Source organism: Phytophthora sojae (assembly GCF_000149755.1).
Source record: "Phytophthora sojae unplaced genomic scaffold PHYSOscaffold_9, whole genome shotgun sequence".
NCBI classification, from domain to species: Eukaryota; Oomycota; class Peronosporomycetes; order Peronosporales; family Peronosporaceae; genus Phytophthora; species Phytophthora sojae.
The window spans coordinates 934,018-948,786 of record NW_009258123.1 but is presented as its reverse complement, the minus strand read 5'-3'; the positions used below and the strand labels follow the sequence as shown (position 1 = coordinate 948,786).

The 14,769-nt window shown below is 53.6% G+C and overlaps 3 protein-coding genes across 3 annotated transcripts; 2 read left to right on the top strand and 1 right to left on the bottom strand.

The window, feature by feature from the left end:
- Positions 1 to 851: 851 nt before the first annotated feature.
- On the top strand, positions 852 to 1,274 carry PHYSODRAFT_414026 (hypothetical protein; the record flags this gene model as incomplete). Its single annotated transcript, XM_009536254.1, has 1 exon — positions 852 to 1,274. A coding segment is annotated over one exon (423 nt), but the record flags the coding sequence as incomplete, so codon positions are not given.
- A 644-nt stretch (positions 1,275 to 1,918) lies between these two features.
- On the top strand, positions 1,919 to 2,212 carry PHYSODRAFT_523035 (hypothetical protein; the record flags this gene model as incomplete). The annotated part of the gene is made up of 1 exon (XM_009536253.1): positions 1,919 to 2,212. A coding segment is annotated over one exon (294 nt), but the record flags the coding sequence as incomplete, so codon positions are not given.
- Positions 2,213 to 2,711: 499 nt separating this feature from the next.
- Positions 2,712 to 7,256, bottom strand: PHYSODRAFT_338448 (hypothetical protein; the record flags this gene model as incomplete). The annotated part of the gene is made up of 1 exon (XM_009536252.1): positions 2,712 to 7,256. One exon carries the CDS (start codon positions 7,254 to 7,256, stop codon positions 2,712 to 2,714), a length of 4,545 nt encoding a protein of 1,514 aa, XP_009534547.1.
- Between the last annotated feature and the right edge of the window lie 7,513 nt (positions 7,257 to 14,769).

The window sequence follows — 14,769 nt, the reverse complement described above, 5'->3', positions numbered from 1 at the left end:
AAGGCAAAGCAACTGCCGCGTGTGCTCATGGTAGTCCGACGGTTTGGTGAGTTTTCGGGGCTCCGAGTGCAGCCGGCGAAACGCGTGTTTATAAGTTTGAACACCGCCGTCGAGTACAGAAAGACGATTTTGGGTATCCCAGTTCTCAGACATGGAGAGACGACCCGGTATCTGGGGTATCAAGTAGGGACTGCGGAGATGCGCGATGTGAATTGGGCAGATCGAATTCGCAAAATACAAAGACGTTTGGCCACCGCGTGCAGGGTAGCTACCTCGGTAGAAGACAGAGTGGCAATACTAAATGCGATGGTGCTTCCAGCCGTGACTTTCACTTCTGCAGCGTTCCAACTACCACAGTGGGCGGAGAAAAAACTTCAGTGCCTTCAGAAAAATTTTCTTTGGCAAGCGCACGTGGAAACGAGTGGAGGAAAACACAAGATTAACCCTGGGTTAGTGTTTCTACCAAGAAAGGCAGGAAGAATCGGTTTGGTGTCTATCCCGTTAGCGGTGAAAACACAGCAAGCGAAACATGAATTGCTATGGCTGACTCAAAAACCCGATCTTTACCTGCAAGCCTGGAAGTTCTGGGTACTCAAGGCCCCAAACAAGTCGGTCTCGCCAAGAACGTCAAATGCAAAAAATCAGAGAGTAGAGCCAGGAATGCAGCTCATCAGTGAATGGCTCCAGCCAGCGGACGAAGAAGTAAGCAACGAGAAGAAATAGTGGAGACCAATTACGCAGCAATCCTAGAGGCGAGCACTAGTTGGTGGGATGCTGATGACAGGTTCGTGATTCAGCTGAATTATGAGGTAGAGCCCTCGCGGCTAGCGTGGCCGGAGCACATTAAAACATTTTGGGGGACCTTTGGTTGGAGTGATAACCCATGGTTGACAGCACCATCTGGATTTCTGTTAAGCGGGAGAAGATTTTCACGGATAAGGGATGGTACTCTCGATCAACTTGAACCTCGAAAAGAAGCTGAGGGGCGTTTTTCGTTTAGCGTCGCGCAGGAATCAAATGAAGGGCGTCGGCACCGTCACAGAACCATGTGCAAGTGGGCGATTATAGTTATCTTACTATCTCCGAGAGATTGGCTAGAAGGTCGGCTCGATCCACCATTCAAATTAAGGCACCCGCCGCAATGGCTACGCAATGTGTCGTGGCGACTAGGGCCAACGGGGCATCTCTCAGGCGCAGCAACCTCACAAGGCACGGCGAGCTGGCAACTCAATTGCAGGCAACTACCCAACGGTATCAACTGGGAGATAGAAGTGGAGAATTGCACAGAAGAAACTACGCAGACTTTACAGAAGTGGGCCCAAGTTGAAGGCGTAGTATTTTACGCACATCCGAGCCTTCATCAGTACCCTTGGACTGTGGAGGAGAGAATCAAGAACAAACATGTATCAAAGGGGCTCAAACGACAAGCCTTCGAACGATTTCGGATAGAATTGCGAGGCGGTATTGGCGTGGTCATAGAGAGACTGGAGACGCAGGCGAAACAAGACCAGTGGCAACGTGGGCTTCAGCAACAACGACCCAAGCAGTTATGGAGCCATGATCATTCCCTAACTCCCTACCTAGTACAGAATGGCCCTCAGACAGCTAAACCTGTTCTTTGAAGGGAGACAACACAGCAATTCATGCAGGAAAACAAGCGCGTGTACCCAAGAAAAGGAAACCCAGGTCACATTTTCTGGGAATGTCCGTGCGCGGTGGCATGCTGGAAATGGCTAGCTAGACACTGGGGTGGCGCTGACGTGACCGACAGTGGCCTCCTCGGGTACCGAGAGTACTGTGGATCACGGCAAGCTCCCCCGATTCCGGACTCACTGAAGAGGAGAGTGGCCCTCACGGCGGGGTCTTGCACGGCCAAGCATGAAGACACATTGAAACGTCTTTGGAGAATTTTAGCTACGTTTGCAGCACAACGCAATGGATGGTGCGCAACAGGCTCATCTTTGAAGGAGAACCAACATCGGTAGAGCAAAGTTGCGTCGAGTTCCGGGTGACGGGAGTTCGTCAGTTGAAGGCAATAGCAAGGAGGGACAAGATGAGTCCACAAACAGTTGAACAAGGCAAGTTGATGGAGGACTGTATCGACAGTTTTCTATTAATCCTTGAACAACCAGGACAAGTACGGGTAAGCAGCATGCAGCTACCAAGAGAATCGCCATTAGTGGTGATGATGAAATCTTCTTTAGGATTTTAATGGCTATCATAGTAGTCCAAATAAAATCTCTTCTACTACAAGGCGGTGTAGGTCAAATTCATGGCGGAAGGAAACTTGCTCGCTGGAAAATCGTAATGGGTTCGACTTGCTTCAACATGCAAAATATGTCGAGCGTGCAACTTGCAAGTGATCGGATCTTATCTTACCACGGGCGACGAACTTCTGCTTGGATGCGACCATGGGGCACTTCATCTGCTGTTTACTCCATCCGGTTTGCAACTTACTGTAAGGACCTTCTCAAATGAACCGCAGCGCGAACAGATAGCGAGGGCGTTTACCAGAAGGCCACAGTCAGCTTGAGTTCCTAGTACTGTAAACTTCTGAAGTCGAGAACCAAAAGGTTTATGTGTTCAAAACTCTCTCATTACGAGGTGAATTGTAATAGATACTACGGACTGCCTGGGGCTGACAGTGTGGGGGACGTCTATCTGCCAGCGCCGCTGCAGTCTTCAACTACTTGGTCCCATCGACCGGGTACTTACTCAATAGGTTCAATCGGGGTGGTGACAGACTCGGCCTTCTTCTTGCGGGCCAGCGTGACCCACTTCTTGGCCTTCGTGGCGGTGTTGGCGTTGTTCTGCATGGTCGGAGTCTTGGCCGCCTGCTCTTTGCGTTGAGCTGCCTGCTCCTTGCGGTGCTGCATCGCGGCGGCAGCTTGCTGCTTGCGCTGGGCCACAGCCTGGCTCGCCTTCTGACGACGCTGCAGCATGGCGTTCGCCAGTCGAGACGTCCGCGACGTGCTTCCGAGCAGCTTGGCAATGTCGTGGGACGGACGGTCACCCTCGAAGTAGGACGCAGTCGTCGAGTCAATGGTAGGACGGTCCTCCTTCCAGTGCTCGTTCTCCTCGTCGTCGCCGGAGGTGGACGAGCTGTCGGACGAGTTGAGCTCTTCCGGCTCCGTGGAGCGAGAGCTGCCGGTCTTCTCCAAGAAGTCGCACAGGGTCGAGTACTCGCCGCGCGCCGTCTCCAGCTCCTTGCGCTGCGTGGTCAGCTTCTGCGTGAGCTCGATCTCCTTGAGGTTGTTGGAGGCCTTGATCACGTCGCGATCGCATCGGTGCTCCGCCACCGCGGCCTCCAGCTCCTTGTTGGCCCTCTGCAGCTCCGCCAACTGCATCTTCAGCTTGGCGTTCTCCTCCCGCATGCGCACGAGCTCGTCGTCTTGCTCGGCCTTCTCCATCTTGAACATGGAGAACTCCTCGCGCACGCGGTTGATCTCTCCGTCCCTCTCGTCCTTCTCGATCTTCTCGATGCGCAGCTTGGAGAAGTTCTGGCGAGCCAAGCGGCCACGCTGGATGCTCTGCAGGCGAATAGCTGCCGCCTCCGCCTCCTGTCGGGCCTCCTCCTTCATCACGTGGAACTGCTTCCGCGCCTGGTGTCCGCGCACCACACGCTGGATGAACAACACAGCCTTCATGGCTGCAAATTCCTTCCTCGCGAGGTGGCCGCGGACCACGCGCTGGATGAGCACCGCGCCCTTCAGCATCGCGACTTGCCTCCTGGCAAGGTGACCGCGGACCACGCGTTGGATGAGCAAGACAGCCTTCAGCGCTGCGAATTCCTTACGGACAAGGTGGCCACGAACCGTGCGCTGGATGCGGATGGCCGCGTTTTCGCGTCGCTGACGCATCATTAGCGCCTTCTTCTTGCGCTCCTCCGCCAGCCTTTGCTTCTCGCGCGCCGCTTCTTCCTCTGCACGGCGCCGGGCCTCGCGCTCATCGTGCTCGCGTTGCAGACGGATGCGCTCACGCTCCTCCTCCTCTTCACGACGACGGCGTTCCTCTTCCTCGGCCTCCTGAACCATCTCGGCATACACGCAGCGAGCGAAGTACCCACGGACCTGCCGCTGGATCATCAGCGCGCTCTCCTGACGAAGAATCTCAAGCTGGCGCGCTTCCTCCTGCCGACGCTCCTCTTCCAGCCTGGCCAGCTCTTCCTGCAGTTTGCGCTGGCGCTCACGCTCCTCCTCCAGCTTGCGTTGTCTAGCCAGCTCCAGCTCGCGCTCGACGCGTTCACGCTCCTCCCTCTCAAGCTTAGCGAGGTACGCGGCACGACGCCGGTATAGCTCCTGACGCGCGAGATATTGACGAGCGAAGCACTGCAGCCGCACCGCGCGAGTCTGGCATAGCACGGCAAAGTAGATCTGTCGCCCCTTGTGACCACGCCACGTGCGCTGAATCTGCGTGGCGCGCAGCTCGCACAGCGCGGCGAAGCGGATCTTGCGTCCCTGGTGTCCGCGCCACACGCGCTGGATCTGAAGCGCGCAGTGCTCGCTCAACACGGCGTAGAACTCGCAGCGACCGACGTATCCTCGGTACACGCGCTGGATCTGAAGCGCGCAGTGCTCGCTCAACACGGCGTAGAACTCGCAGCGACCGACGTATCCTCGGTACACGCGCTGGATCAGAGCAATGGCGAGCTGCGCGCGCAGGAAGCGACACCTCGTCACGAACACCTTGGCGCGACGCTGGATGGTGATCAACGCGTCGCGCATCTCGTAGTACTCGCAGCGAGTGCGCATGCCGCGCCAGTGCGCCTGGATGAGCGCCACGTACGCGAAGAGCTTCTGCGCCTTGATGTGCTCGCACTTCTCGATCACACCCTTCTGCAGGTAGATCTTGGTCACGCCCATTTGGTACTCCTCGGGCATCTCGAGCTTGAACTTCTTGACCAGGATGCGGCAGTGAGCCGCGCCGTACTGCTCCGGGTCCTCCTTCTGGCGGTTCTGCTCCTGCTCGGTGAGGAAGATATCGAACTGCTCCGCGAACTCGGCGTGCAGCAGTCGGTTCGGGTATCCGGCGCGGGCGATGCAAATGGCTTCGATGACACCGGCGCAGCGGAGCTGGTTGGCCACCATCTTGTCCTCGAGTAGCGTGGAGCTCTTGGCACTGTTCGGCTTGATGCATCGAACGTAGTTGACGTTGGTCTCGTTGATGTTGGTCATGAGCGAGTTGAGCGACTGCTTGAACTGCATGCCGACAGTCTTGTCGCCGCCAGCGCCGCCCGAGCCTCCGCGAGCTCCTCGGCCTCCAGAGGTGGAGCGCTTCAAGCTGGCGGCGGACGCTGCAGCCGCCGCCTCCATCTCGGCCCTGACCTTGAAGAGCATCTGCGGGAACGGCTCGTGGCTGCCGCACATGAGGTCCGACAGGTCCGAGAGCAGAGCGTCCTTGTGCTTCTCCAAGAAGCCCGTGGCCTCGTACTTGACCGTTCCAGCGTAGTGGTGAATGGCGAACTGGGTCTTGGAGATCCGCGGGAACTCAATGAGGTTCTTCTGCTTGAGGTACGCACCCGACAGCTTACTAACGAAGCCCTCTTCGTTACCGCGAGGACGCACGATCTCCTCGTTCAGCAACGCCAGCACACCCATGCGGCCTTCAATGAGCGCGAGTGTCTCGCTGTTGTCCGCGTACGAAATGTGTGCCCACGTGATCTTCTCGCGCTCGTATTCCTCCTGCACGGCCTTGAACACATCCTGTGTGAACTTCTGCTGCAGCTTCTCGTTCGCGTAGTTGATGCAGAGCTGCTCAAACGAGTTGTACTCGAAGCTCTCGAAGCCGAAGATATCGAGCACGCCGATGGTGTTCGCAGTCATTCGTGGGGCGGCACCCAAACTAGCGTTGATACCAGCCACCAGCCAGTCGAAAATGCTGGCGTAGATGGCCTTGGCGAGCGCGTCACGTCCGGACTGGGCCTGCTCCACCGTAAGCGGGACCAGGTACACTTCTCCCGCAGCCTTCATAGTACGGTGAGTCAGGGCTTTGCCCATGGTGTTCGGGTCCAACCCCAGCAGCACACACGAATAAATCACGGAATCCTGGTCCAGGTCACAAGCTTCGTCGTTGCCCGGCTGCGGAACGAAATGAGCCTCACCCAGGTGGAGAATACCCGACAGCACCTGGAACAACGCGTTCTGCTGGTCCGCGCTGAGTCCGAGCAGAGAGAGCGCCTGCTTGGTCTTCGCAAAGAGTGCTCGGTCTTTGGTGTTCTCCGCCTCGATCACTGACGCCGACTTGGGTGGGGGAGGCGCACTCGGTCTCGATTTCCGTCCTGGCCGTACCTCCAGCCGAGGCTCCTTCTCTTCAAGGTACGAGAACTTCGGACACTCGTCGCCAAGACCCAATGCGTCACGTTCCTCGTCCGTCGTGCCGTGCAGAAGCTGATAGAAAATGTGGTAGTTGCGCTCGCCGCGTTCGTGGGAGATGACGCGGGTCTTCTCGAGCAGATACGTCTCGCACTGAGCACCGCACAGGGCGTGATTCTTGTCGAACTGGAGCTGCGTGAACTTGCCGAAGCGACTCGAGTTATCGTTGCGTGTAGTCTTCGCATTACCGAAGCTTTCGAGCAGCGGGTTCACTTCGATAATACGCGTAGTAATGCTGTGTTCCTGGTCACTGGCGGTCGTAGTCGGTGCCGGGGCAATGGTGGCCAGGTTATCCATCAGGATCTTAGTGGTCTCGGTCTTCCCTGCGCCGGACTCGCCGCTCACGAGGATACTCTGGTTGCTGCCATTATCGCACATATGCCTGAACGCAGCCACAGACACCGCGTACACGTGAGGCGGCAGATCTTGCCTCTTCCGAGCCTGCAGGTATTTCTTGTGAAGTCCGGGAGTGTACAACTCGTCCAGCCATTGATAAGGGTTCACCGCCAGACAGATATCCCCCGTGTACGTGTACGGTTTCCGAGCTCGGAAGCGCTTCTTGAGGTTGCGCAGGATAGCAGCCTCGTGCAGGTGGTTGAGGTCGATCATGTTGTCCAGCCCCTCGTCGTAGCGCGAAAGCTGCGCGTTCTGCAGCGGGAAGCCGACATCCATGGCCACGACGCGACTCTCCCCGGATCTGTCGGCGTCATCGTGATCTACGGTGTCTTCGTCTTGCTGATCCTTTCGCGGCCGCTGGATCCTCACGGTCACGAGACCCTTTTGCTCGTTCACCTCCTCGACGTACACCGGCAGCCACGCAGAGTCTTCGTCCGGGATGTAGCAACGAGCCCCCACGGCGACGCTCGGGGTCACGTACTTGGACATGGTCGAGCTGCCGACGCTTTCGCTATTGGAAGGAGGCATTTCGGGCACTGGAACACCCGCGACGTCTCCGCTACTGTACTACGGGAAAGGCGCAGTCGGCAGCACTGGAGAGAGAGATCCCAGTCACTAGGCCAATGCAAGCGGGGGCGAGTGCGCGCAGCTGAGGTATTCCTGAAAGTGCCGTGCCCTGCTGGCCTTTCCTCGCCTGCTGGTCAATGCCTAACGCAAGAGGGGGAATGCGCTGCAAACAGCTGAGCTCCATGTCGGGCGTGACATCGTCTCCAGCAGTTGAAAAGGCAAAAAAGTAGCCAGTCGGGCACTCCTTTTTAAGGTGCGATAAGGACGATAACGCTCTGAAGAAGGGGTTGAAGACTCATATATAAGGGTGATACGTCTCTTTTCCCCACCCCTAAAGTCAGATGAACACGTACGGTACACCAAGCGGATTCTGTGCGGAGTTGTTGCGGTTGCCCTGTTGAGACTAACGCGAGCTTATTATTCGCGAGGCCGTCTGGTGAGCAGGCAGCGTATTTGCTGCTTGCTGCGGTTTCTCGCGTTCTCCCCAAGGCACTGGAAGTGAGAGTAACTTACCCGTCCGTCCAGCCAGGGTCCGAACACTTGAGCTCCGCTGAAGATGAGGCTCCCCGGCTCGCATCGCTCGAGTCGAAGCTCTCTTGCCGGCCGTCTGGGCCGCGAGCACGTCGTTTCGTGGCACCAGCGTTTCTGTGCCGGCGTGCTTTGCTGTTCTCTCTCCATAGAGCTGCAGGGCTCCGTTCCCCTCGTGGCGTCGTGCCGCAGCTTGTGGATCATGAGCCGCCGGGCAATCCTGGATACGAGAGGGTTAGTCTAGATATGTTTGAAGGGCGGAAGTGCTTGAGGACATTTGCCGAGGGAGGGCACGGGCTGACCATCACACGATCTCAGCCGAGCATTTTCGTCTTCAGCTGCTGTTGCCGCTATGCCAACTGTGCAGCGATCACCGCGAAGCAATGGCGTAGCCAACTTCTCGGTATCCGTTTGCAGTTTGTAACTACAGTACATGTCTGTAATATCCGCCGAAAGCGAAAGCCCATGGCGCCACGCGCCCTGCGGATTCTTGTCCACGGCCGAGCCCGTTAGGCGTCAGACGCGGCTTGGACATCGCGTGGAGTCCACCGTGGACGGACGTGCCGCCAGATCGCAGAGCTCCTCGCTGACCGCAACGTCGTCGCGGAAGTCAGCCCCACCGAGTATGGTTGGGGAGTGAGATCAAGTGGACAGAAAGAGACAGCAGGGTAATGTGGAGTGTCGAGACCTCTCCTCTAGTAGAGGCTAGGATATGACCACACTTGCGAGTTGCAAGTTGCAACGTGGCTACATGTCTGACCCATTTTGGTAGCCGATGCTCCCGGGAAGCAACTAGCGAGAAGATAACTAGCCACGATCGAGTTCCCGCTGGATCTCGCTGCAATTAAATCTCGCGTTGATCTCGACAGGACGCCTTTCGCTGTGGTTGTCACTGCGCAGTTGCTGTCAATACTGGATGGCGTTCATGACTCGAAGGGTGCATCACTCACTTCCGCCACCTCCTTCATCATTTAGATTAGATTCCCTCCCGAGATATTGAGCCTAAGTTATCGCTTACTTACATTATGACGTGGAGCAGAGGGTGTTGGAACATCGGCGCTGTCTTGTTGGTCTTGTCCATGTGAAGGTTGGGCACTTCAACCTGCGCCGCCCAGAGGCTGTTACTCGTAGGGGTAACGACCACAGCGGCTCAGATACATCGATAATACCGAAGACACGGCTGCAGACGCAGTAGTCGGCCCTGTGTGATGCATACAGCGAACCTCGAATGCAACTTCAACATCAGTAACCAATGATCTCGACATGTCAAACCAAGTACAATTGGTAACAGTGCGAACACAGGCGAAGTAGAGACCAGGGGCACACGTTGTATATCAGATGAACTTCACAAAAGTTAGTCGCAGTCATCGGCCCGCGTAGGATGCCCAGATCGTACTTGATGAACATAATTCTGTCAATTACTCAAAGAAAACAAAGTCGTGCGGGGCCCGAAGAAGCTCTGAAATTTGTAGCAGAGCGAACAATAACTATAATGGAAAGTGTCCTTACCGGAATTAATGTACTGACCAGATGCCCCATATCCAAAGGACCTCGCTCACTAGTAGGTTCCTCCATAGAGACGACAAGGCTATCAACCAGCTTGGTCGTTTACTTTGGCTTCATGGCGATGCCACGAGGTTGGCAAAACTTGGCATCAGGAGGAACAGTTTGAATGACTAGTGTAGGGCCTTATAGCACGGAATTTGCTAACCTACTTCACATACAGATATTTATGGTGACGAGGGAATTGTAAGCTACTGTTACGTACGGTATCGGGTGTTAGGCGTTGAGCAACTACATCTTTGCCAATCCAAGTTGTGCTTAATCGCCAGTGTGACTGGCGTTAACAATGAAAAATAAAAAATAAAATAAAAAAACTAGTGCTTCATCAATACTCCTCTGTCCTGCAAGTTTATAGGTAGTTGATAATTCTATCAAACTTCGCCTACCAAACGAGCCAAACGCCGGCGTATCAGCGTTATATTGCCTGCGATGGTCTTGTAGTCTTGATTCAGCTAGGTATTCGGGTCACTACTCCTTTCCCCGGCAACTGCTGTCGTGGCCGCAACAAACCACGCAGTCTCAGCCAGCACGCCTGTTAGAATGAGGTCCCCGAGAGACCGCTTGAGGGTAAAGTGTTCCCGCTGGCATTAAGGCGCTCTCCCATTGGTTAAGAGAGAGCCAATCATAGGACTACATAACTAGCCAATCAGGGGGCGCCCTGTTGGCGACCGCTCGTGCGATGATGTTTGACGGCATTCGGAGAGAGCTCACTTCTCCTTTTGCCAACGACTGAGCACTAGTCTATTAGAGGGCATTAAGAGATAAATAAAGCTTAAGTTTGACCAACCAAAACTGAGTTTTAACAACGCCCTTGTTCGTCGGTCTTGTGTTGTTCCTGCGCCTTATGCTGATCCCCTTGAGCACCTTCCCTTGACGATTGACGGCCGCAGCAATCTCCCCCCTCGCGGGCGCTCGCGCCTCGCCGCCCAATCAGCTTCCTGGGCGATGCCGTAGTTATCAACCCACGGGAAGTCGGTGGCTGAGCACTGAGCGCGCCTGGTTCGTTCGCTACCGCCTCTGCGAGTCGTACCCGCGTCGAGTTCTCGGCCCAGAGACACTACTGTAGCCTCACATCCTTGTCCGTCTGGCGAGGCTGCAGCAGAGCGCAGTATCGGACTAAACCGCAACAAATAAATAAATAAATAAATAAATAAATAAATAAATAAATAAATAAATAAATAAATAAATAAATGTCCGTCTGGGACTCCCAGACTGGGAGCCGCATTAGCGCCCCCGAGAACGACGCCGCGGGAGGGCGTCACCCCAACCCGTACGACAGAACCGTCAAATCACACGTACATGCAGTGAAAACACACAACAAATCCTACAAATCCTTTTGACTTGGCTTTACTATAGTGACTGGGAGGGATGACGCGTTTTCATAAACGGACCAGCCGCACTGCGCTTGGCTGGGCACCGCCTTCGGCGCCCCGCTGTTCGCTTCGCTCGCGATATATAGATTCTCTCACCTGGCGAGTGCAGTGCTCGGCTCGCTGGAATGCTCGTCACTGGGCCCGCCTCCGCAAATACCGCGCGGCCCTGCTTCGCAGGCTCCCCGCGCGGGTTTGCTGCGGCTACGCTCCTCGCAACCGCTCGCCTCCGTTGGCTGGGCGCTATCGCGCCTCGTCTACTTTATGATGTCGCCCATCCTCTGTGTGTTTTCACTGGAATGGAAGTGTGTTCTCAGGGTGCTCTAGATGTGGCAATGTGTGCAGAAAAAACACCGAGCGTCTCATTCAAGGTTCCGGAGGGTGACTCAAAACTCACATTTGGACTTGAAGCATTTTTCGATAGAAAAAAGCGTAGTACCCTAACGGTAAGGCATTACTTAGGACATAAATCTAATAGAATGCAATGCAAGCAATAAGACAACAGTTACATGGGCCAAACTGGTACAACCCAAGCTAGTGACTTATATTGGCGCTGCCACAAAATCTTTGAGCGAAACAAAAGCTTCAACGTTGGTTGCAATCAAGGTTGTGCCACCTATCAGGCTGTGTGTTGTAGTTGAAATTATGCATTAGTGCAATGCATGGAAGAAGTAAGTGATTCATAGAAAATCTGCAGGCCGGTCGACATGCCTGCAGCGGGATGCCAACAAGCGTGTGGCATGTATAATTAACGTGTACCACACCAAGCATATGCATTTGGTTGAGGCGCCCGCGAGGCACTCCTTTTCTGCCATTTATCTTAGATTTGTATGAAACCCCTAGTGGTGCCTCAAATTGCGAGAAGTGATGCGCCTCAAAACTCCGGATTGTGGCAAAGAGGCATAAGTGCCTCAACTAGAGCACCCTGTGTGTTCTTAGTATTTTGTCCGAAGTGGGTCCTCCGACGCTAACTAGCCCTAACCTCAGCTCAAAAACGTTGCAATAACAAGAATAACGTCGCCCAAAAAATAAATGACGCGTAAAATACGTGACAACCAAATCCCTCATTCCGGCCGGATTTTCCCTCAGGATTAAAATACTCATTTGAAGGGAGGGTTTACCTCGATTAATTTCGAACTTAAACGGAAAGAAGCTGTACTTTAGGATCGGACCGCGCAGCCACCTCCTGGAAACATTACGATAGCCCTACGCGCCCGCTGTTAAAGGGTGGGGCAAGCCAAGCGACTTCACGAATTACGTAAGTTTGATCTTGCTTCTTACAGGTGTGCATTAATGTTGCTTGTTATATATGCATTAACTTTGGTAATTTGTTATTGTTTATTTGTTAATGTATTAAGGCTGTTAAGGAGGCGGCAAAAGCGGCAGGATGCCTCGTACGGGCAAGCTGAACGCATTGGCATCGGAGATGGTCAAGCTGCGAAAGTCTGCCCCCCCCCCTCCCGCGAATACTAAAGGTAACGTTGCTCTGCGCTCTATTGTCTGTTAATGTCGCTCTATGATTGATAACACTGCTTCATTAATATTTATGTCACTATGTTGTTTTGACGTTGGTATTCAGCTTCAAGCTGCGCGCCGTGGGACGACAAGGACGTGCGGGCCGAGAGGGAAGTCCACATCTAGCAGAGTACCGATGTTACCAAACCACTATCATCGTCCAGGTCCCTGACATAATGGCTGCTGCTTCGCGTTGCTTGTAATTATGTTCTGTAATTTTCCGTACACCTATACGATTGTCGTCCTAAACGTTTGCGAAGCATTTGCGCCCAAGCGCTTAGGTTTAATCGAATGAGGTCGACACTACCGAGTACTAACGTTGCTTCTCAATAACGTTTCATTATGATTAGCGTTGCGCATTAAAGTTGCTCCAAGATAACGTTGTGTTATGTTTAGCGTTGCGCATTAACGTTAATCCAAGATAACGTTGCTTTATTTTTAGCGTTGCACGTTAACATCGCCCGTTAATGTGATTTGTCCCTCTGTTCTTATATAAAGCTAGTGTTCAAAGGGTACAATGCCTTCCCCAAGGCGTACGGTACATGATCGCTATAAAACTTGGCAAAATACTTTACTATAATGAGAGAGGATAGCACTACGGTGACTTAGCCAGCGCGTAGTATAGGAAGTGTAGCTAGTTCCCGAACCACCACGCCAATTCCATTACACGTCGGCTGGTTCAGCAGCCAGAGTGAGAGTAGTGCGTCCACCTAGGTAGCCCGGTGGACGTAGCGAGAGAGATCAAAGTGCGAGGCAGACACGTCAACACTACCAGACAGCTACTGGCCGTCGGACCAGACGTCCTTCGGATAGGAACGGTGGGGAGGACACATTATCGGCGACCGTCACCCCCGGATAGGGTCTTTGGGCTGTGTCCCGCAGGTAATCCGTATTTCTCTATCTGCTTCGAGTTCAGGAGCTCAAGCCCGAGTGCGGCGAGCGAACTCCTTCGCCCTTACGATCATGGCAGACTTCGCACTTCCTGCCACGACCCCTGTGGTCTCTAGCCACAGTCCCCACCACCCTACTGTGTTACGCCCTCATCGTGCACCAATCGTCCTAATCTCTGCCTCACCTTAGCTTTACTGGAACCCGCGTACGGCGCCACTCTCTTGCTGTATTTAGTCTTAACTGCTCACCAACCGGGAACAATCTTAACTGAGGGTCGAGCGGCCAGCCGCGCGCTCGTTGCCCCCACCTACGAGGCCTCCTATCCTCTACCTACGAGAGGGCCCTTCGTAACCTATCTGCTCTCGCTGTCTCTCAGCCGCACGCCACTCGCTCTGTCGTCGCCTCTCCTCTCTGCATACTACTTGTCCTTCACTCTTCTCCGTGTCCGCCCTCCTGCGATCTTTTGCATGGCCGACGTCTGGCCTTGAAGTTGTAGGATACCGCCCGTAGCCGGTGTCTCCAGCCCACTGGCTCACCTCCGCCACCATCCAACTGCCGCTGCCACACTTCGCGCCCCGACTGGCTGATCGTCCTCTTCGTCACTCGTTCGTCAAGTCGATGACGACTCGAGTGCGCGGCTGCTGCCGTCTGTCGGCCACGTGACAGGCCGCACTACTACAGAAGCATATTAAATGGAGGCAGGATCACGCATCTGCATACTATGCCTACAGATATATAGAGTCCAATTGTAAGAAAACAGCGATGTATACCGTATGATTTAGAACAAGATCGCAATCTACTTTGATATCACTGCTATTAAATTGCAGCACACAACTGATGAGGAATCTGTTTCATGGACATGTCGGCTAGAACCTGCGACCCTTCTGGCAGATTAACTGTGACGATACATTTATGCATCACTTCGAAAATGTTACCCTGTATGAGTTTGATAATAGATTCTACGTCCATTTGTTGCATGTGTCGATGTGTGGTAGTTATTGTACACAGTAATACGTAAAATATAAGCATGAACAGCTATGGTTTATCGGCTAAGCAACAGGCAGCAATTCAAGTCTTACGCTGCTTAAGTTCCAAATTTACAGCGACGTTAACCCTTTAGCTACGAGCTTTAATAGTTCTTGCGCAACGTTAACTGGTTTTACCTAACAATTATGATGCGCGATTGACGGTTGTACCGCTCGTACTAAGCCTTTTACACTTCATACTGTTAAAATATTGAATCCTATTTATTGTAGGTGAAGTACACGCAACCTGGCAATGTAGTCATTGATAATCTGGCGGATGTACTAAGACGGAGACAATGAGAGTATAACTGAATAGTAACCGAAGGTAATAGACGTGCACCTAATAGTTTTATTTTATAGATTCTGACACGACTTTATACAGTAGACGCGGAACTTCCGTAGTAGACGCGGAACTTCAGCGTCTACTATTATTCCAGATTTTCTGAGAAGAGGTCAACTAGTTTGTAAGAGAATAATTTTAAACTAGTCAATGCACGATGGCACAGCATTGAATGCATAATGAAAGTGTCCGTACACTCACAA